This window comes from Pteronotus mesoamericanus, unplaced genomic scaffold, assembly GCF_021234165.1.
Source record: "Pteronotus mesoamericanus isolate MK-2021 breed Mesoamerican mustached bat unplaced genomic scaffold, CSHL_Meso_final contig_214, whole genome shotgun sequence".
NCBI lineage: Eukaryota > Metazoa > Chordata > Mammalia > Chiroptera > Mormoopidae > Pteronotus > Pteronotus mesoamericanus.
The window spans coordinates 6,554,957-6,574,969 of record NW_026555089.1 but is presented as its reverse complement, the minus strand read 5'-3'; the positions used below and the strand labels follow the sequence as shown (position 1 = coordinate 6,574,969).

The window sequence follows — 20,013 nt, the reverse complement described above, 5'->3', positions numbered from 1 at the left end:
GACAGTGTGGACCCAATGTGTCCCAGGGTAGCATAACAAATGACGCTGTCCACAGTATGGAGAGAATTCCAGTTTGAACAAAGTTATTATGCATTGGAATGAATTCATTTGCTCAGTAGCTGTTAAGTGCTTGTTCAAGTACATGATTGAAAAGTTGTAACAAAATGTATAGAAAATGGAGCAGATAAACTATGGAAAATCCAGAAGCCCCAGAGTTGGCAGTCGAGGTTAGGGGAGTCATGTGTGGGAAGGGGAGCTGGGAAAGCTTTATGGAGTGTTGAGCCTTGAAGGGTAGATAAACAGACCTTGGGAGGAAAGTTCAGTTAAAGAATGTGAGCACAGGCTTGGAGCTGGAAAAGGAAGGAAGTGTATGAATATAATTAATGAAAGGTAAGCTGAAGGGCATAGTAAAATATAAAAGTAGGAATGATTTCCTGGGGAAGGAGGGCCTGGAACACAAAACTAAATAATTGAATTTTAGATGGTGAGAACTAAGCCAGTGAAAGTTTTTGAGCTGGGTGATTGATGATAAGAAATGGACGAATAAGATGGAGACAAGGACCTTAATTAGATTGTCTCAGTAGCTTAGACTACAGGTAAGTGGATTCTGTACTACCAAGTGTAACAGCAGTGGAAATGGAAAGGAAAGGATTTAAGTCAGGTCTCCTTCCACCTCACATACCTACAAAAATGTAAGTAACACAAATGAGTGATATGAACTGGGTGTGGGGAGTCTGGAGAACCTAGGCAGCCCTTTCTTAGCTCTAGTTGATTGTTGCCTTGCTGCAAATATTGTCTCTGAAAAAAAATCTGAGGCCCTGCTCTGGCTGGTGTGGCTCAGTGGTTTGTGATCCAGTTCAGTTGCCAGTCAGGGCACATGCCTGGGTTGCAGGCCAGGCCCCCAGCAAGGGCCGCACAAGAGGAAACCACACATTGATGTTTCCCTCTCTTAGTCCCTTCGCCTCTCACCTAAAAATAAATTTAAAAAATTTTTTTTTAGAAAACCTGACCAAGAGGTTCCAGAAATCCAAAATTGTATATTAATTTGTCCATTAAAAAAAGATTTTTATTTATTTTTAGAGAGAGAGAAGGGGAGAAAGGTAGGGAGAGAAACATTGATGTGTGAGGGACACATCGATTGGTTGCCTCTTGCAGGCCCCCAACTGGGGATCTGGCTCTCAACCCAGGCATGTGCCCTGACTGAGAATCAAACGGGCGACTTTTTGGTTCACAGGTCGGCACTCAATCCACGGAGCCACTCCAGCCAGGGCTAATTTGTCCATTTTAACTGTTGGCTTCTAACTTCAAATTTGTAGCACATTCTGTGAGCCGATCGAAATATGCCAAAGGTGGTCATGACTGAGTTTGCAACCTCTTGTGTAGTGACGTAGAATCACCACAAAGGGGGAATGTCAATGTCAAAAACAGGCTGCGATTTTTGGAAGCTATAAACGAGTTGAAGAGAATAAGTGCGCGCGCGCACACACACACAGACACACACACAGTGTTCTTGGCAGTTGGAAATTACAGGTAACTTTCATTTAACATTTATTCTACCAATATTTATTTGTGGAGCACCTACTGAGCACAGGATATACACCCGGGAACAAAGCAGACAGTCCCTTTATGCTCTCTTGGAGTTTATATTCTGGTGGATAGAGGAACAAACTATGTCAAGTGGGATTAAATGCTATGATAAAAAATCAAGCAGGTAGGGAGAGAAGGATTGCTGAGGCAGAAGGCAATAAATTGTTATTTCACTCAGATAGAGAGGCTTCCCTGATAAGGACGATGCTTGTGCAGACTCTGAAGGAGGGGGGAGAGCCCTGCAGCGTGGCGTGCTGCACGTGAAAGGACGTGAGTGTTCTGTGCTTATTGATTTGTAGGTAAAGTTACAGGTCGTGGTTAGGATTTTAATATAAACCTAGGGAGATTTTATACAGTCAAGGAGAGATTTAAGTTTGGTGGAGATGCAAGTTTCATTCTACATCCAGCCCTGGCTGGTATGGCTCAGTGATTTGAGCGCCAGCCTGCAAACCAAAGGGACACCAGTTGGATTTCCAGTCAGGGCACATGCCTGGGTTGCGGGCGTGTGAGAGCCAACCAATTGATAATATCTTTCACACATTTATGTTTCTCTCCTTCTCTTTCCCCCTCCCTTCCCATCTCTCTAAAAATAAATAAATAAAATCTTTTTTTTTAAGATGTTTCATTATCCATCCAGTAAATGAATGTGGAACTTTTTCTCCTTTGAATAAGATAGAAAGGGGCCCTGGCTGGTGTGGCTCAGTGGACTGAGTGCCAGCCTGCGAACCAAAGGGTCGCTGCTGTTTCCACTCCCAGTCTAGGGTCCGTGCCTAGGTTGCAGCACATGCTTGGGTCACCAGTGAGGGGTGCGCGAGAAGCAACCACACATTGATGTTTCCGTCCCTCCTTCTCTTCCTGTCTCTAAAAATAAATACAATCTCTAAATTTAAAAAAAAAAAAGATATGCTCCATAAGCAAAGAATGTCATAGTCGTGTGCCGCAAAACTGACATTTTAATCAACAATAAATCACATATACGAGTATACGTTCCATAGTCCCTTAAGATTATAATGGAGCTAAAAAATTCCTATGGCCTAGTAACATTGTAGCACCAAAATGTTACAGTTGCCTACAGTATTCAGGACGGTAACATGCCGTACGGTATGGGCTTGTAGCCTAGGAGCTGCAGGGGAACAGAATTTGTCATCCCAAAATATGTGTATTTGGTATAATGATTATTTTAGGCTGTTTAAAAAAAAGCACATATGGGACAAGCTCTGAAAGCCAATACAAATTACTGTTTGTAAAAGACATTTACATTTGTGTGTCTCCATCACTGAACCAGGAGGAGGGGGATGACTTCTCGATACTCTTACCAATGCAGAAGACAAGGGCTGTATAACAACCTTAACCATGTTTACTGTGCTTTTCCCAGTAACTTCCCAAAACAGATGTCCCCTACCCCCAAAGTCTTCTTTCGTCTTGAGCTGAAATGGTATTTAAGGTGGAATCTTCAGCCATTTTGGTGATTTACTCAGTTTTCCTGGGTTTCTCTCATTTATAATGGAGGTATACGTGTTATAAAACTTTTTGTTTTTCTCCCATTAGCCTGTCTTTTATTACAGGAATGTCTCAGTCAAGAGCCCAGAAGAGGAGAGAGAAAATTGTTTTTCCTTCACTACAGAGGTATAGTCTAGACCATATTGGCTAGGTGTGTAGTAAGCGATACCAGCTAAGTTCATGGAAGTGCACTCAGTGCACAAGGATGAGATGGCCCCAGGACACATTACTTAGAATGTATTCCCATTGTTAAATGGTGTGTGACTGCAGTCAAATTAAATGAGGTGTGTGTATGTGTGTACATGTGTGTAAATATACAGGGTCTGGCAGGAGTAAGGCGTGCTTGAGTTTGGTTGGTAGGGAATGTGACTGTCTCACACAAGATGGACAGCAATTTTTTTTTTAAGATTTTATTTATTTTTAGAGAGGGGAAGGGAGGGAGAGAAATATCAGTGTGGTTGCCTCTCACACTCCCCCTGCTGGGAACCTGGCTTGCAACCCAGGATTGCGCCCTGACTGGGGATCGAACTGGCAACCCTTTGGTTCATAGGCCAGGGCTCTCAGTTCACTGAGGCACACCAGCCAGGGCAAGCCTGAATTCTAAGCCACCTCTTGGAGCTACTTTTTCCTGTCTGTCTCCAATGTACACAAGGTACATGTATCAATAAACTTCTTTCTTGTTAATCTGCCTTTTATTACAGGAGGTCTCAGTTAAGAACTGAAGAGGATAGAAGGAAAACCAGTTCATGGCCTTACTACATCCTCTTTCCGGTCAAACAAGCTAGGGCACAACTCCTATTGTTCACGGCATAATTTCATTCGAAAAGAATCTGGAATGACATACACTCATGTTAAAAATGGTGGTTTCTGAGTAGAAGGAATAGGCTTTCTTATTTTTGGTTTTCTGTAGTTTATAAATGTTTATAAAGTGACACCTTATTTTTATAACAGAAATTAGGCTTTAGAAGTCCACCTTCCGGCTTTTGGAGGTAGCCTGTCATTGTGGACAAACGGTGGCGAAGGACACCGAGTTCTAAACTTGGCTCCCTCACTGCCACGGGGCACACTGCCCGGCCTTTCTACGTTGGGTTTAGCTTCTTCATCTGTCAGACTGAACTACTTGCATGTAAGGATAAAAAAATAATAAGTGCAAAACGTTTGCTAAGTTGTGAAGTGTGATGGTGATTTGTTACATTCCTGAACAGACTGCAGAGCCTCTGTGGAAGGAATTCAGGCAGCTTCTGGACTCCCAGTGACACTGTGGACTTGTCCTGATCTTCGCTCTTTCTAGAGATTGCCGGCTGAGGCTGTGCCACTGCCTCCCCCAGCCTTGGGGGTCATAACCTCGAACCTTCAGGGGCAGAGAGCCAGCTGTCTGCACCGCCGCCCCCCTGCCCCGACCCCCCGGCCCAGCAGGCTGGTGTTAGTTTTCCTCTATAAGTTTCTCATAACAAATTTCCAGTTGCTGGGACAGGCGCCACTCCCTCTCAGTGCTCCTCTCTTCACCTTTCAGGCTCACTTTCCTTTTTTCCTCTCCTTTGACTCCTCTTCAAGAAGTCTGGTTTTTGCAACCATTGCCAATGAGAGCGCTTGCTGGTTTTTGGATCAGCGGCAAACAGAGCCATTCCATCCTGTTAGTTTCAATCTTTGCAGGCTACGACTTTCAGCCTTTAGTGACCTGTTTCATCCCAGAGAGAGCCTGCTGCTCCTTTGAACACTGTGGTTCCCAGAAGCCTGGCCACCCGATAGCTGTTACTGTACATGGTCTTAACATGGTAACGGGCCAAAGGGTAAGCATGCATCACAAAGGACCTTCCCTATTTTCCAGATTTCCTGAAAGTTATTAAAAGTAAACATCACTTTTGATTTGTGCCATGACACAAGGACAGCAGCGATCAGTTTGGCAAACGGGTAAATGCATGTACAGTACCATTTAAAGCTTCCATTTCTATGTCTACCAGTGGCTTCCTCACATCAGCTGTGTCGTCTGGATTATAATACAGTGTTTTAATGACTCCATCGTAATGACTGCTGATAGTGACGGAAGCCTTATCACTTTGAATTTCACAGCTGCTGTCAAACTGAGACAGTGTTTCCTACTTTTACATACCATTCTCTAACAGTTACTTCTCTAATGCCTTCTCCAATGTCTGAGAGTTTGAATTAAACAATCTATCCCTGTTGAGCAGCGGTTGTTTTCAGCATTCGATGCACGTGACTCTACTTGAATGAAGGGTAACCAACGAAACACAAATATTTTGGCTTGAAAGCATGAACATTATTACATGTTTGAAAGTAGCGCGCACACACCCGCCACCCAGCATTCTGGCTCTAGGTCCTCAACATGCGCACTGCAGCCATTTGACTCCGAGACAGACAGCAATTTGAACATTTCACCTAGAATGTCATATGGTGTGCTTGAGTGTGATATTGTTATGCTACAGGATTATGTGCTTATGATTTTATAATAAAAGAGTTTGTAATAAAAAAGAGGTGTTATTTGTGCCAGACCCTGTATTTGCTTGACTGGCACAAAAAGGCTGGGGTGTCAAGTAATGAGCAATGAGAAAAACAAGGTGAAACAGTGGGTAGAGGATGTTGAATGTCAATATATTAACATCCGTTAAGTGTTCTCCATGGCACTTTCCAGACACTGTACTAAGTGCTTTATATGTATTACCTCAATTTAAAACAATAGTAGTTTTTATTGTTACTATCTCCATTTTACAGATAAGAAAGCTGAGTATCAGATTAAGGTACTTGGCCCAAGGCCACATAACCAGTGTGGCAGAGCTGTTATTCAAATCCAGTTTCTACTTTTGATCCTTTAAAGAAAAACTATCTAAAATTGAGAGGTAGGCACAAATAATTACAAGGTGTCTTTTTTGATGGAAAGCAGGGTCACCCAAGACTAGGGATTATCTGATTCTTTAGTGGGTGTATATCTTTGTTTGACTCCTATTTACATTTAAAAAATATTTTATTTATCTTTAGAGAGAAGGAAGAGAGGGAGAAAAAGGAGGAGAGAAGCATCGATGTGTGAGAGGAACGTCAGCTGCCCCCTGCACACCTCCAACCAGGGACCTGGCCTGCAACTCAGGCACGTGCCCTGACCAGGAATCAAGTTGGCGAGTTTTCATTTGTGGATGACACCCAACCCACTGAGCCACACTTGTCAGGGCCCTATTTACTATTGCTCTGGGTATTTTACACCTCAATAACAGCAGTTTTCAACCTGCATGCCCCAAGAACTTTTAAAACATGCAATGCCTGCCCTGGCTGGTATGGCTCAGTGGACTGAGTGCCGGCTTCCGAACTAAAGGGTCAGGGGTTCAATTCCCAGTCAGGGCACATGCCTGGGTTGCGGGCCAGGTCCCTAGTTTGGGGCCTAAGAAAGGCAACCACTCACTGATGTTTCTTTTCCCCTCTTTCTACCTTCTTTCCCCTCTAAAAAGAAATAAATAAAGTATTTTAAAAAATTCACTGGTCATTCTTTTGTGTATCTACATTGATTTTTCAAATGGCTTAACTGCTCAAGTCTGAGGGGTATTTTAGAGGCAGAGCGTGAATGCTGTTTTTCTGGGTCTTTGGAATAACGCCCTGGGCTTTGGCAGAGCTGCAGGGTCTGCTGGGCAGAGGCAGTGTCCCAGGTTTCTAGCTATCCTTCCCATCTTTGCTCTCTCTTTGGAAATCTTTTCTTTTTTTTTACACTTTGGGGGTAAAAATAAAGTCCTTATCTTTTGGCCAAGATCAAGTAATTCTCATCTGTTGGAAAACACATAACAAGAATTTTTGGAACCCAGGATTAGAAAGAACTTTCTCTGTACACTTAGCCCCCTCTGCATTTCAGGGCCTCACGCCCCTCTGCCGGTCTGATTGTGAGGTGCTGGGGGCTCATGGCCACATGTGGCCCTTATTGGCTTCTGGACAGTTGTACTGCTTTTTTCTTTTGCTTTGTTTCAGTTTCTCTCAAAGGTTCCATTCTTTCTGACAAATTATGTACTTCGTGTTCCTATATGAAATATTAAATTTTATACTTATCAACATACATGGTAGGGCCTGAGGCTTCTCTAGCTACCTCTGCCCTCTGCCTCACAGTTGCTTTTCTGTCGCCCTTCCCCCAGACTTAGTACATCATTTTATTTTGGTGAACAGTTACAAGTCTTGTTTTTTCCTGCAAAAATGGCTTCAACTGTATAAGGTACAATATCATTTAAATTCCTTTTCACTTTTATCTCTTTATCTTCAATGCCATTTTTGTTGAACTGAGTCTAAGAAGGGAATTATTGGGTTTGATTGATATCGTTCATCCCCTCATTTATCAACCAACGCCTGCTCTATGCTACCTCTGAGCAGGCAGGCCCATTGACAAATAACACAAGGTCCCTGCTACTTGTCCTGAAGTGCAGATGGACACTTAGACAAGGAAATGTAATAAACAAACTGGACATGAATTATATCAGAGGTAGGTGCACCGTGGGTGGAAAGTAATTTTTTGGGGGAGTTGAGCAAAGCTGTCATTTGAGCTAAGTCTTGAATGAATAAGAGCTTATGAGGCAGAGGCGGGAACAGGAAGGGCAAACACACAGAGGAAATGGCATTAACAAAGATGCAAAGGCCTGGAAGAGTCAAGTGTGTTGTGAGGTTGGCTGGCATTTGAAAGCTGATGTGGCCGGAGAGTAGTCCATCTGGCAGGTGTGGCGGGAGATACACGGGGAGGTAAGTTGTTAGCTTCTTTATCCTGTGCAAAAGAGATTGGCTTTATCTGCCTGGAGCCATTGGGACTGTGAGTGAGATACTGTGTTCTCGGGGGTGTTATGTTGGACCATGTCAAGGGGACCTCTGACCCCACAGTTTTCAACCTTGAGCTTTCATGCTGGGGACAAAGTCTGCAGAGCTGCTGATTGGCACTGACTGCATGCTTGGGGCACCTTGGACTTCCTTCATCGCTGAACACATCTGAACAACCTTTACCCACTTGCCTCTGAAATCATTCCAGCTTCCCCAGGGTGGGGGGGAGTAAAGGCTTTGAGTTGAAGAAAGGGATGGCACAGGATGAGCCTTTCACACCTTTGGCTCTCCTTTGGCATCCCTTCTGTCTGCTGTTTATTCAGATGCAGGCTTCTGCTTTCTTCCAAACACACAGCCATCTTGGCTTCTAGCCCAGAGGAGAGAGACGGAGATAGAACTTCTTCCATCATCTCCTCTCTGAAAATAACCCAGCTGGCAATGCTGAGGAACAAGAAGTTCCGGAGAGTGTTGGCACCGTGTTGATATGAACCTTGTCTTTGCCCCACTTACCCTCGGTGCAAGGAGCTGGGCGCAGGGTGTTGGGTGGTCTTCAGGGCCTCTGCAGCACCAGCTGCCTCCAAGGCCTGTCAGAGTGAAGTGCAGGGGGGTGGGCACAGGAGCCCTGGCACCCTGCGGAGACCGGGATAGACAGTGGGAGGACCTGGGAGGTGGGGAAGGGTCTGACCGGCATCTTCTGATCCGTCGTAGGAAAAAGGCAGATGCCTCCCACTGAGCCCCAGCCCCGGAATGTTGGCCACCGCCCAGATTCCTACCTGCCAGGACATCCTGGCGCCAGAAACTGGGGGAGGCGGAGGGTAACTCTGGGAGTGTCAGCAACTTGCCTGTCCAGAGTCATCATAAAACATCTTGGAGAGGACGGGATTAGAGCTAATTCGATAGAGTTCAGAAAGCAAAGTATTGTAGTGGGCGCCCCATAAATAACTGCCGCCTCATGGATTACCTGGACTAAACTCAAGATGGGTCTTGGAGGAGTGGGAGTGACCCTGCGCGACGCGGGTCTGCCCCTGCCTCAGAGGCCTGAGGAGACCAGGCCTGGTGGGGAAAGGGCGGAAGCTGAGTTGGCCTGGGTTTGGGCCGCAGGTGGCCTTGCGAAGCTGGGAAGACCGAGCGGGCGGAGGCCTGAGACCGGGGCGAGGGGGAGATAGGGTGACCGTGTGGCGGTAGTCACCGGCCTTCGGTAGGGGCTCTGAGGACGGCCCTTGGGATCCCCGCGGTGCTGGACGTCCCCATTCCCCGCCTCCTTCCTGCCGCGGGAGTGGCCTGCGGGGACACAGGGAGGGGGGAATAGCACAGACTCTGCCCACCTAAAGGTGGCTCCCTGCTGACGTGGGTTCTTAGCGTGCGAATCAAAGGAACCTTGGCGGTAGACGGCCTCGAGATGAGGCACCTGACCACGCAGCAGTTCCTGGCACTATTAGCCCCCCACCGCCTGCCGGAGCGACCGGAGAAAGAGCAACCGCGTCGGTTCCACCTTAAGGGGCGGACACTGCGGGCTGGGGCGGGGCTCCTCCTCGAAGTTCCCATTTCACTGCGCTCTGCGGTGGGTGGACACTCTGCGGCAGCGACGTCAGGGCAAGTTTCCAGTCGCCTCCTCATCACAGACTGCGTCTGGTTCCCGTTCCACAGGCACCATGAGCCAGGACACCGAGATAGACATGAAGGAAGTGGAGCTGAACGAGCTGGAGCCCGAGAAGCAGCCGATGAACGCGGCGTCTGGGGCGGCCGGGTCCGCGGTCATGGCGGGCGGCACCGAGAAGAACGGTCTGGTCAAGATCAAGGTGGCCGACGACGAAGCGGAGGCGGCGACGGCCAAGTTCACGGGCCTGTCTAAAGAAGAGCTGCTGAAGGTGGCAGGCAGCCCGGGCTGGGTGCGCACCCGCTGGGCGCTGCTGCTGCTCTTCTGGGCCGGCTGGCTCGGCATGCTGGCGGCCGCCGTGGTCATCATCGTGCGGGCGCCACGCTGCCGCGAGCTGCCGGAGCAGAGCTGGTGGCACAAGGGCGCCCTGTACCGCATCGGCGACCTTCAGGCCTTCCAGGGCGGCGACGCGGGAGAGCTGTCTGGTGAGCGCGCTGCACCCCCTTCCCTGTTCCGCGGCCCGACGCTGACCCCTCCCAGATGATTCGGGTAATTCTCCAGCCCCCAAAATAGTGGCTGCGGCTTCCCGGGTTGTACCTTCTCTCTCCTCCTGCGGCTCCTGGAGCCGCCCGTCGCCGCCTATTTGTGAAGTCTTGCTTTGGCCCTCTTGCATCAACTCCCCGTCTCCTCTTCTCCTCTTAGTCGGGGTCCGAGGAGACCAGGCACCACCTCTCGGACCGCCTCACTGCCATCCTATTCCCTGTTTCAGGCCTGAAGGAGCATCTCCCTTACCTGAGCACCCTCAAGGTGAAGGGCTTTGTGCTGGGCCCCATTCACAAGAACCAGAAAGATGACGTCGATGGGACCGACTTGGAGCAGATCGACCCCACTTTTGGCTCCAGGGAGGATCTGGACAGTCTCCTGCAGTCGGCCAAGAAAAAGGGTGGGCGTCCTCGAGTGGGCCCGGAAGCAGCCAGGAAGGGCTTGGGGTTCTGGACAGAGCAAAGCCAGGCTAGGACTGTTGCCTGGTTTGCTCCTGCCTGGCTCTATGCTTTCCTAGGGCAGGAGCACAGGAGCTTTCCTGGGCTTTGGGCTGAAGGAGATGTGCGGGGTGGTTGGGAGGCTTTCTACTCGCTGTGCATTCATTTCACGCTGGGCTCCAGCGCCGTTATTACTTTTTTGTTTTTTTAAATTTAATCATCATTGTATTTCTTTCCTTTACCATTTAGTTCCCTTATACTCCTCCCCTCTTATTTTAAAATGTAGGCTTTTATTATGTCAGCGTTTTTTCGTTCTTAAGTTTCCTTTCTTTATTTTTAAAGAGAGGAAAAGGGAGAGAAAAAGGGAAGGAGAGAAACAGCACACGCCCTGAGCGCTGCTGCCTTGCCTCTCCAAAGCACCCCAACCTGTGATCTGGTCTGCACCCCAGTCACGTGCCCTGACGGAATTGAATCAGCGACTTTTCAGTTCTCAGGCCCGCACTTGCTCCTCTGAGCCACACCAGCCGGGGGAAATCGGTGGTTTTTTAACTTGAAAACAGGGGATCCTTTTGGGAAAAAAAAATTGAGATAATATCTTGTCTTACTTTTAAAAGAAATCAGTTTGGGTGTGGGACCCAAGGCCCCATAGCTTAACTCTCTATTAACACTATTAACCTTCTGACCTGTTAGATTTCAAAGCCCCTTGTTGCTCTGTTTCAATGGGCTGCAATTCACCGTGGTTAAAACCTAAGCTTTTCTACCAAGTCATACAGAAGAAATAGTCTGACTTGTATGAGTTGATTTCCTGCTTCTCAGCCCAAAGTCTTTCTCACCACGGCCTCTTGCTGCCTTGTTCTAGGCCTCCGGGTCATTCTGGACCTCACTCCCAACTACAAGGGCCTGAACTCGTGGTTCCTTCCCAATCAGAGTGACACTGTGGCCACCAAGGTGAAGGTGAGTGTGCTGGTGCTGACGGCAGCGGGGAGCTGGGCAGGGGGCTCTGTGGGCCCTTCCCCAGCAGCCGCCTACACCGGCCCCGCCCCTGCGGGGGGGCCGTGCTCCTAGGAGCCAAGCAGGGGCGCTCCCACAGGGGCCCTGTTCTTGCTTGTTCCTTTTTGATGGCTCTTTTTTCTTTATTCTTTGATGGTGACCGTGGCGGGAAGGGAGCGTCCCAGATGGTAATCTGGGTTTGATTTTTCTTCCTTTTGTGAGAGGAATGTGTCTCAGTAGGAATCTGTCCAGCTGGTTTCCCAATCTTGTTTGATGTTTTTTAGAGTATAGTCCAGTCTGAAATTCTGGGCACTGGGGTCTTCCTGTGTGCCTGAGACTATGCCAAGTGGTTTATATATGTTTTCTTATGCCCTGTATACATAAATAGGTCCCTATCGTTATCCCCAAAGTGTAAATGAGGGTCAGAAGTCTCTGTGTGACTGGGATTTGAGGTCCAAGTATCCTTATTTCTCCAATCTGACTTCCCTGAAGGGTATAGACTCAAAGTCAATATCCAACAGGCTGGGAGTCACCCACTCTCCTCCGGCCTGGGTTCTGGAACTCTGACCAGTTCAGAGCAGGTGGAACAAAAGTAGAGACAGACTGACACTTTGCTGGTGGCCCTAATTCTGGGGTAGAATTCTGTACTCCCAGCATTTCTGTAGGCTTCCTCGGGTCATCCATTCCTCAGTTAGCAAAATGCTAGAAGACCCTTTAAAGGTTACTGATAAGCAATGTATTCAGGTGGTACTGATATGGAGGAGAGTGGTAGCCTCCAATGAGTGAAAATAGAGATGAAAAGAGAGAGAAAAAGGGGAAACCGGGGCAGTGGGAATGGGGCTTGGATCTGTGCCCTCAAACGCCAGGGTTTCAAGCCTGGGCCTGTCGGGCAGAGCTGGCCGTTCTTTTCAAACCTTCATCTGAACTGCCCTGGGGCTGTGCTTTAAATTTTACTTTTTTTTTTTTTTTTTTTTTTAAAGAATTTATCTATTATTAGAGAGAGGGGTAGGGAGGGAGAAAGAGAGAAACATCAGTGTGGTTTCCTTTATGCACACCCCCTATCGGGGACCTAGCCTGCAACCCAAGCATGTGCCCTGACTGGGAATCAAACCAGCAGTTCTTTGGTTGACAGGCCGGCTCTCAAGCCACTGAGCCACACCAGTCAGGGCTAAATTTCACTCTTCCTTTCTTGGCTCTGCTCTGATGGCTTTCACTGCAGCCCAGGTGTCAGACATTTTCAGAGGAGTGAGAACATTTGTCTTGGGATCTTGATTAGATTTGAGTCCTGTGTCTGCTACTCTGACTGTACCTTGGGCTTCCTCCTTGCTTCTCTGAGACTCTTTTCCCATCTCTGAAATGGGAAACCATTCCACACATGCTGGGTATTAAGGATGAAGTTATATTTATGCATACCCAGCCTTTTCTGTGGTTGCCAAGGCAAAGCCTTAGGATTTGCCGTGAGGTGGAGTAGAGAAGAAAAACGCTGCATCCCTAAGAATATCAATAATAGGTTAGAATGGTTGCGGATCAGGGGCTACACCTGTATAATCGAGGTGGGAAAAGGAGACCATACAAGACTCTCACTCAAGTGACTGTCCCAGGCCATGGGGAAGCGCATGGCAGGCACGGTTTACTGTGGGCTGGAATTTCCTGAGCCTTTGCATCTCAATGTTAATATCTCTTCTATCCTTTTTGCTCCGCCTCGCTATAGGACGCTCTGCAGTTTTGGCTGCAGGCCGGTGTGGATGGGGTCCAGATTCGGGATGTCGAGAGTCTGCAGGTGAGTTCCCTTTGCGTGTGAGCGGCAGGGCCTGGGTGAGAACCGCGGGACTCGCCAGGGCCTGGTAGTCAAAACCTCTGCTTTTTGTCTTGTAGGAGGCGCCATCGTACTTGGCCGAGTGGCACAACATCACCAAGAACTTCAGTGAAGAAAGGTGAGCGCCACACGCCTTGTCCCCACCTTGGCTCCACCATGGGAACCCTCTGTGGGGTGCTAGTCCCCGGGAAGGGGCAGTTTCCAGCCGATTCTTCCTTTCTGGTGCGGAACCAACCTTGACCCGTGCTCTGCTCCCTGCAGGCTCCTGATCGCAGGGACCAAGTCCTCCAGTCTGGAGGAGATCCTGAACCTGCTCTCATCGAGCAAGGACGTGATGTTGACCAGCTCATACCTGTCGGCCTCCGATTTCACTGGGCAGCAGACAGAAGCCCTGGTCACCCAGTATTTGAGTGTGACTGACAATCGCTGGTGCAGCTGGAGTGTGAGCACCACAGTGGCGGGAGGGGGGCAGGATGTGTTTTGGAGGAAAGGGGCGTTGGGATACGGGGGCAGCGTGGGCTTTGGGGCTCACCAGCGCGCCCGCTCCTACAGTTGTCTCAGGCGGGGCTCCTGGCTTCCTTCGTGCCGGCTCACCTCCTCCGCCTCTACCATCTGCTGCTCTTCACCCTGCCGGGGACCCCGGTGTTCAGCTCTGGGGATGAGATTGGCCTGATGGCAGCTGCCCTTCCTGGACAGGTATTTGGTGCCGCTGCCCCAGCACGCCGGGGAGGTGTGAATATTCAACACAGTTCTTCTGTTGGTTTTGGCCAAGAGGCAAGAACCTTGTGGTGGAATGAGGTTTGACTCCTAGTCAGTCACCTAGTTGGTGGCTGTGCAGCCTTGCAGCAATTTCACTTGTATGGTCATCTCTCATGTGATACTGCGTTTCTTGTAGGGCAGGTAGGACTAAACATTGCTTACTTTAAAACACAGTGGTTGGTACCTGGTAGGTGTTTCCTGCGGTAGCCGTCACTCATCCGCTCATTCATTCATTTACTTGATCCTTTCCCCGCACTCACTCATTCTGCAGTGGGTACTCTGTGCCCTGCAGGCACTCGCAGTTTAGTGGGGGGGGCCAATGAGCGAGAGGAGCGTGGACAGTGAGTGTGGTGATGGGGTGAGACCATGATGGCACTCGCTTGGCTCTAGTCACAGATTGGAGTTGACACCTGAGCTGATATTTACAGAACCAATCATTCAACAATTCCACCAAGTTTTATTGAAGAGATTGCCGTGTGCCATGCATAAGGGCACAGCAGTGCAAGAAGGACTGGGGTTGTGAAGTTTGATAATCAGCAGATGTAATTTGATAAACAAGATGATGAGTGCTATGCAAAAGGAAGTGTGGCAAGGGCCTAGGGAACATGGGTGTGGCTTTTTATCTTTTTTAGATTTTATTTATTCTTAAGGGGAAGGAAGGGAGAAGGAGAGGGAGACCAACACTGATGTGTGAAAGAAACATCAACCAGTTGCCTTGCGGGTCCCCAACCGGGTACTTGGCCTGCAACCAAGGCTTGTGTCTTCGAAGGGAATCAAACCAGGGACCTCTTGATTTGTGGAATAGCACACAGCCCTCTGAGCCACACCAGTCAAGGCTCCGGGTTATATTTTGTATTGAGTGGCCACAGACAGCCCTATGAGACACTGAGCAGAGACGGGAGGGAGGGAGGAAGCCAGCCTGTGGTGTCTGGGAGAAGCGCCCTCTTGGCTGAGGGGACAGTTCTAGCAAGGACCAGAGGTGGGAGCCCGCCCGCTGCTCGTGCAGGGCAGTGGGGTGTGATGGGGAGGGTCTGCGTGTGCGTCGTCCGGGTAGGAACAGGGGGAGGAGAGAGGGGGAGCGGGCTCAGGCTTTGCCCATGTCCTGTTTCCCTGCTTTACAGCCTCTGAAGGCACCATTCATGCCGTGGGATGAATCCAGCTCCACGAACAGCTTAGGACCTGTGAGCTCCAACATGACCGTGAAGGTAAGGGTTTTAGATGGCGGGGCCCGACCAGCAGCGGGCGGCCAGGTGGCTTGTAGAGTTTGCACCCGGGGCAGTCCTTCGTCCCTCCTGCTATGTCTTCATCCTCTTCATCGCTGGCAGGGCCAGAGCGAGGATCCCGACTCCCTCCTCGCCCTGTTCCGGCGGCTGAGTGACCTTCGGGGGAAGGAGCGCGCCCTGCTGCACGGAGACTTCCACGTCCTCTCCTCGGGGCCTGACCTCTTCTCCTACCTCCGCCAGTGGGACCAGAACCAGCGTTTCCTGGTAGTGCTGAACTTCGGGGATGTGGGCCAAACTGCCAGGCTGGGGGCCTCCGGCCGGCCCGCCAGCGTCACCCTGCCTGCGCGGGCTGACCTGATGCTCAGCACTCAGCCCGGCCGCGTGGAGGGCGCCGCTCTGGAGCTGGAGCACCTGAACCTGCAGCCCCACGAGGGGCTGCTGCTCCACTTCCCCTACGTGGCCTGACCAGGACCCCGCCCTTCCCCTCACGCCCCAGGCCCTTTGGGTTCTGGTTTGTCTCTTTTTTTTTTTACTGTAACAAATCACGGATGAACCCCCAGTAACTTGTTTTCTGGCTTCAAATAAAAGTCAATGCTGCCTGCCGAGGTCCTGCCTTGCCTCCGCCCTCTGTCATGGCAGGAATTTCTCTCCCCTTTGTCTCTCCCTGCCTGCACCTTCCCCACACGGTCAGGGCCCAGGCGTTCATACCTCTGCTCCCACCCCTAGAGCAAAGAGCCCAGCAAGGCCTCACCACAAAGGGGTCGGGGGGCTCGCACCTGTGCCGCCTCCCCCTGGCAGGGCCCGGTGCTGGCCTGGAGGTCTCAGGTCTGGCTGCTCTTACCTCCCTCAGCCCTGGTCTCCAGCCACGTGTGGCCAGATTCCTGTGTTTGCAGACTTGGCCTTTCAGGGAGATAGAGTTTTCTAAGAGGTTTTCCCAAAGGATCCACCAGGTCCTTCATGCCATAAGGATTACTGCGCAGTCAGCACGTGCCAAAGAGCGTGCTGGGACCTGGGATAGAGGAGGGATCCAGTTCAATAATTCCTGTCTCCTTGGGGCTTATATTCTGGTGAGGAGATGGATTAGAGAGAAGATGGATAAACTTGAGAGGGTGGTGGATATGGTGATAGAGGACAAAGAGGAAAAAGTAAAGCAGGAGAGGAGGTGGGTGTTTGGGGGAGAAGGGGATTTAGGTTATGGAGGTGACATCTGAATAAACGGCCTGCAACGAGGAAGGGAGGTCACTAGGCAGCGGTGTGGGGAAGGGGCTTTGCGGGGCTCTGGGGTGGGACTGTGCCTGACAGTGCGAGGAATGAGGAGGGGACAGGCATGGAGGAAAGGGGCGCACAGGTGATGAAGAGCGTAGTGAGGTGGTCGCACAGCGGGTGCAGAGAGTTTGGCACGCTGCACGGTGACAGGCCCGGTCCCCCTGACTGCCCTCACTTTACTCACCAGCTTGGACCTCATGACTCTTCAGGGGGCCATTGGTAGGATGAATCAGAACTTGGGAAGCACTGAGATTATTTTTATTGTAGCGAAAGGTTAAGTGGTTGAACCGACCAAAGGACAGGAGGCTCAGGGCGGAATCCACACATAAAGCTTCTGACGGATGGCCCTGTCCCTGGGGAGTTCTGGACATTGAACTCCTGGCATAAACACTAGTCAGGAGGGGCGCTCCTCTGGCCTTTGATGCCCAGAGTGTTCCCTGGGGCTTAATCACACACTGGCCCGTGGCTACTCTTTAGCCTCCATTCTCCAGAGATGGCACCACCCAAGGGCCTCACCATAAATCACAGGGTTAGGCTGAGGTCTGATGTCCCCGACTAACAAGAGGCTCCTACCAGTCAGGACATTCCAGGGCCTGGGGAACAACTCCCAGTGGCTGAGGACAGAGGCCGGACCTCCAGCGGAGGTGACTCCCTTGCCACACGGCGGGTCAGGAGTGGGGTCAGGGGAACGGGGCTGCAGTCGCAGGCCCTGAGCAGCGATGCAGCCTGATCCACGTTAGATCCGGCTCACTGGCTGTCCCTGTGGCTGGGACGCTGATGAGGATGGTGCCGCCGCCGAGGAGACCCGCTGGTGCAGCAGCAGTGGGGCTGGGAACAGGCGTGGGGACCCTGCATTCGTTTGCAGGGCCTTCCCCGGCTGCGCTGTCGGACCCCTGGATCCTTGGGCCATGACGAGGGCTCTGGGGGTGCGGGAGGCGGTCCCAGCTTTGTCAGGGAGAAGAGGGCCAGCTCTGGGGCCTGGGCCTGGGCCTCTGGGGGCCCTGGGACAAGGAGGAACTGGGCTGAGGCCCCGGCCCTGGTGCTCTCTGGTTCGCCTCGCTCTGCCTCTGTGTCCCAGGGTCGCGAGCAGGTGGACACTGAGGCCGTGCCTCAGACTGTCCCACCGCAGCCCCTGGATGGCACACCCAGTCTGCTGGGCCTCTGCTCCCTGCTGCCAGGCAGTCCCTTCTCCTCCCCCTCTGGCTTTTGTCTAATCCAGGCCCCTCTCCCTGAGGCTCCCACCTCTTCCCTCCTGGGGCCTCCCCCCCCCGCCCCCCCCCCGCCGGTCCCAGCCGCAGCCCTCCCTCTTGCCCTGGCGGCTGGCTTCCCCTCTGACCCTCAGGTGGGACCCCGGTGTCCTCATGACTGCGTGCTCTGCACGTTCCTGCGCACTCGTACTTAAAAGACATTGAGGTCGGAAATACTAGCAGAACTCACCATTTAACCACTGTAGCCGCACAGGTTGGAGGTGGTAAGTGCCTGACAGGGCTGTGCGCCCATGAGCCGTGCCCACCTCCAGGCTCTGTCTCGGTGCCACACTGAGACTGTACCCAGGAGACATGCTCTCTTTCACCAAGTTTGTTTTAAAGCACAAGGTGAATGAACCGACAATTAAATGAAGACTCACAAATGTCCAGCAATGGCGGCTGGGCTCCTTGTGGCGCCTGACCGCTGTGCTGGGGAAACAGGCGAGGACATCCCCTTGTGAGCCCTGGCAGCTTCCTAAGCGCTGCCCCATTAGTGCCCCGCCCTTCCTACATCCAGGAAGGCTGTCGAGCACCTGCAGTCACCGAGGCTGTGTCATTAGCTCCCAGCCACACTGTGAGGGGGAAATTCTCCCTGCGATGTCAGGGGAGGGAAGGGGCCAGAGCACCTCTCCCAGGGCCGCCTGAGCTGCCTGCAGGGCTCCCCTGAAGCAGGTCGGGGAGAGGCGGGCGGCTCCCCCAGCCATGTCCCCTCCGCTGTTGCTGAACTCACTCACCACTTTCTCAGCCACGGCTCTGCTCCTGGTACCCTCCTCACCTGCCTGCCCTCCAGGCCAACCATGACCTCCGCTCACAGTTTCCAGTCCTGAAAAGCCCCAGAGCGTGGAATCCTGGGCACTGAGGGCCACCTTCGAAAATTGGTTTAATGAACTGTGGCTGGTGGGGCTCAGTGGATTGAGTGCCAGCCTGGGAACCAAAGGGTCGCCAGTTCGATTCCCAGAGGGGGCAGAAGCCTGGGTTGTGGGCCAGGTACCCAGTAGGGGGCTCGTGAGGGGCAATGGCACATTAGTGATTCTCTCCCTCTCTGTCTCCTCACCTTCCCCTTTCTCTAAAATTAAATAAATAAATTATTAAAAGAATTTGTTTAGTAAGACCTCCATTTTTTTTTTTTTTCTCCTGGAAGTCATCCAGGAGGCGGCCAAGGGCCCAGAGAGGTAAGGGGACCCTCCTGGACACCAGTGGAGCTGCCACTGGACCGGGGCCTTAGCTCCGTGGGTTCGGCTCCCCGTGCCACGGGATGGGTCTTGCCCCAGGGCCCCCGGCCACTAACCTGCCTGTGGGTCCAGGAGGGGTTGACATTCTGCCTGAGTCATTCTTCCGGTGCCAGGCAGTGTGCTGCGGTGTTGGGGACAAACAGGGGACTGAAGTGCTGCCTGCCCCCACCCAGCAGTTCTGGGGCTTTACTGATGGGAGTGGTAGCAGGTGGGCCAGTAATTGCAGCCCCGAGATCAGGGCTATGGGCCTCAGGGAGCCAGGCCCTGGGGGACAGAGGCCGGGTCCAAGGCAGGAGAGATCAGGCCAGCTTCGGAGTGTACCTACATCCGAGCTGGCAGCCAGGAGCCGGTAGGCACTTTGTGACGCGCCGATAGGACAGGGCCTACTGGGTAGAGGGACACTGTGCCCAGCCAGCCTCTCATTTGAGACAGCACGATGCGTGTGTGGGACCATGAAGCCCAGCTTGGGACCCACTGGGGCAGTGGCGAGAGCCAAGCAGAGGCTGAAGCGCAAGGGCCCATAGCAGGCAGGCTCCAGTTAGCGCCACTGCGCTCAGCGTGGTTCCCAGCCTGGCTGTGCAGATTCCTCGGAAAAATCGGCCCCGTCCCGCATCCATTAAAATGGAATCTCCAAAGGGGTGAGCCTGGGTTCTACTGTTAAACGCAGCTTTCGAAAATGATTGTCCCAGCAGTTGGGGAATCACTAGGTTAATGTTTCCTGAACCTGCTTTGTTACGCCCAAGGACCATGGTTAGAAAAGTCCTGGTTTTTCTCCTGGCTCTTCTGTCTCAGGAGGTTTGGGACAGGACACGGGAGTCTCTGTGAGGAGCTCAGAGAAGCATGAATAAGGAACCCTGCTCTCGCAGGTAGGGAAGTCCCCAGAAGGGTCGTGGGAGGGCGTGACACTGTCGGGTCTGAGTTCCAGAAAGCTCGGCTTGCTCGGGCTCTGCTGTTGTGGAGGAAGAGGCTCAGGGCAGCTGGCCCTGGGGGCAGGGAGGCATTGGAAGAGCCGCGGGGGTCTCAAA

At 51.5% G+C, this 20,013-nt stretch overlaps 1 protein-coding gene across 1 annotated transcript; it reads left to right on the top strand.

Moving 5' to 3' along the window:
- Nucleotides 1-9,360: 9,360 nt before the first annotated feature.
- Nucleotides 9,361-15,843, top strand: LOC129068631 (4F2 cell-surface antigen heavy chain-like). Its single transcript, XM_054570999.1, has 9 exons — nucleotides 9,361-9,960; nucleotides 10,245-10,418; nucleotides 11,315-11,409; nucleotides 13,157-13,225; nucleotides 13,321-13,379; nucleotides 13,523-13,703; nucleotides 13,814-13,957; nucleotides 15,142-15,225; nucleotides 15,346-15,843. The coding sequence occupies exons 1-9, from the start codon at nucleotides 9,531-9,533 to the stop codon at nucleotides 15,706-15,708; spliced, it is 1,599 nt and encodes a 532-aa protein (XP_054426974.1). The 5' UTR covers nucleotides 9,361-9,530; the 3' UTR covers nucleotides 15,709-15,843.
- The last annotated feature ends 4,170 nt before the right edge of the window (nucleotides 15,844-20,013 follow it).

Excerpts from the sequence above, each read along its gene's own strand:
- LOC129068631 (XM_054570999.1), top strand. The coding sequence starts at position 9,531 with ATGAGCCAGGACACCGAGATAGACATGAAGGAAGTGGAGCTGAACGAG. Across the intron at positions 10,419-11,314 it reads GCAGTCGGCCAAGAAAAAGG|GCCTCCGGGTCATTCTGGAC; the intron begins GTGGGCGTCCTC and ends GCCTTGTTCTAG. Across the intron at positions 13,704-13,813 it reads ATCGCTGGTGCAGCTGGAGT|TTGTCTCAGGCGGGGCTCCT; the intron begins GTGAGCACCACA and ends CCGCTCCTACAG.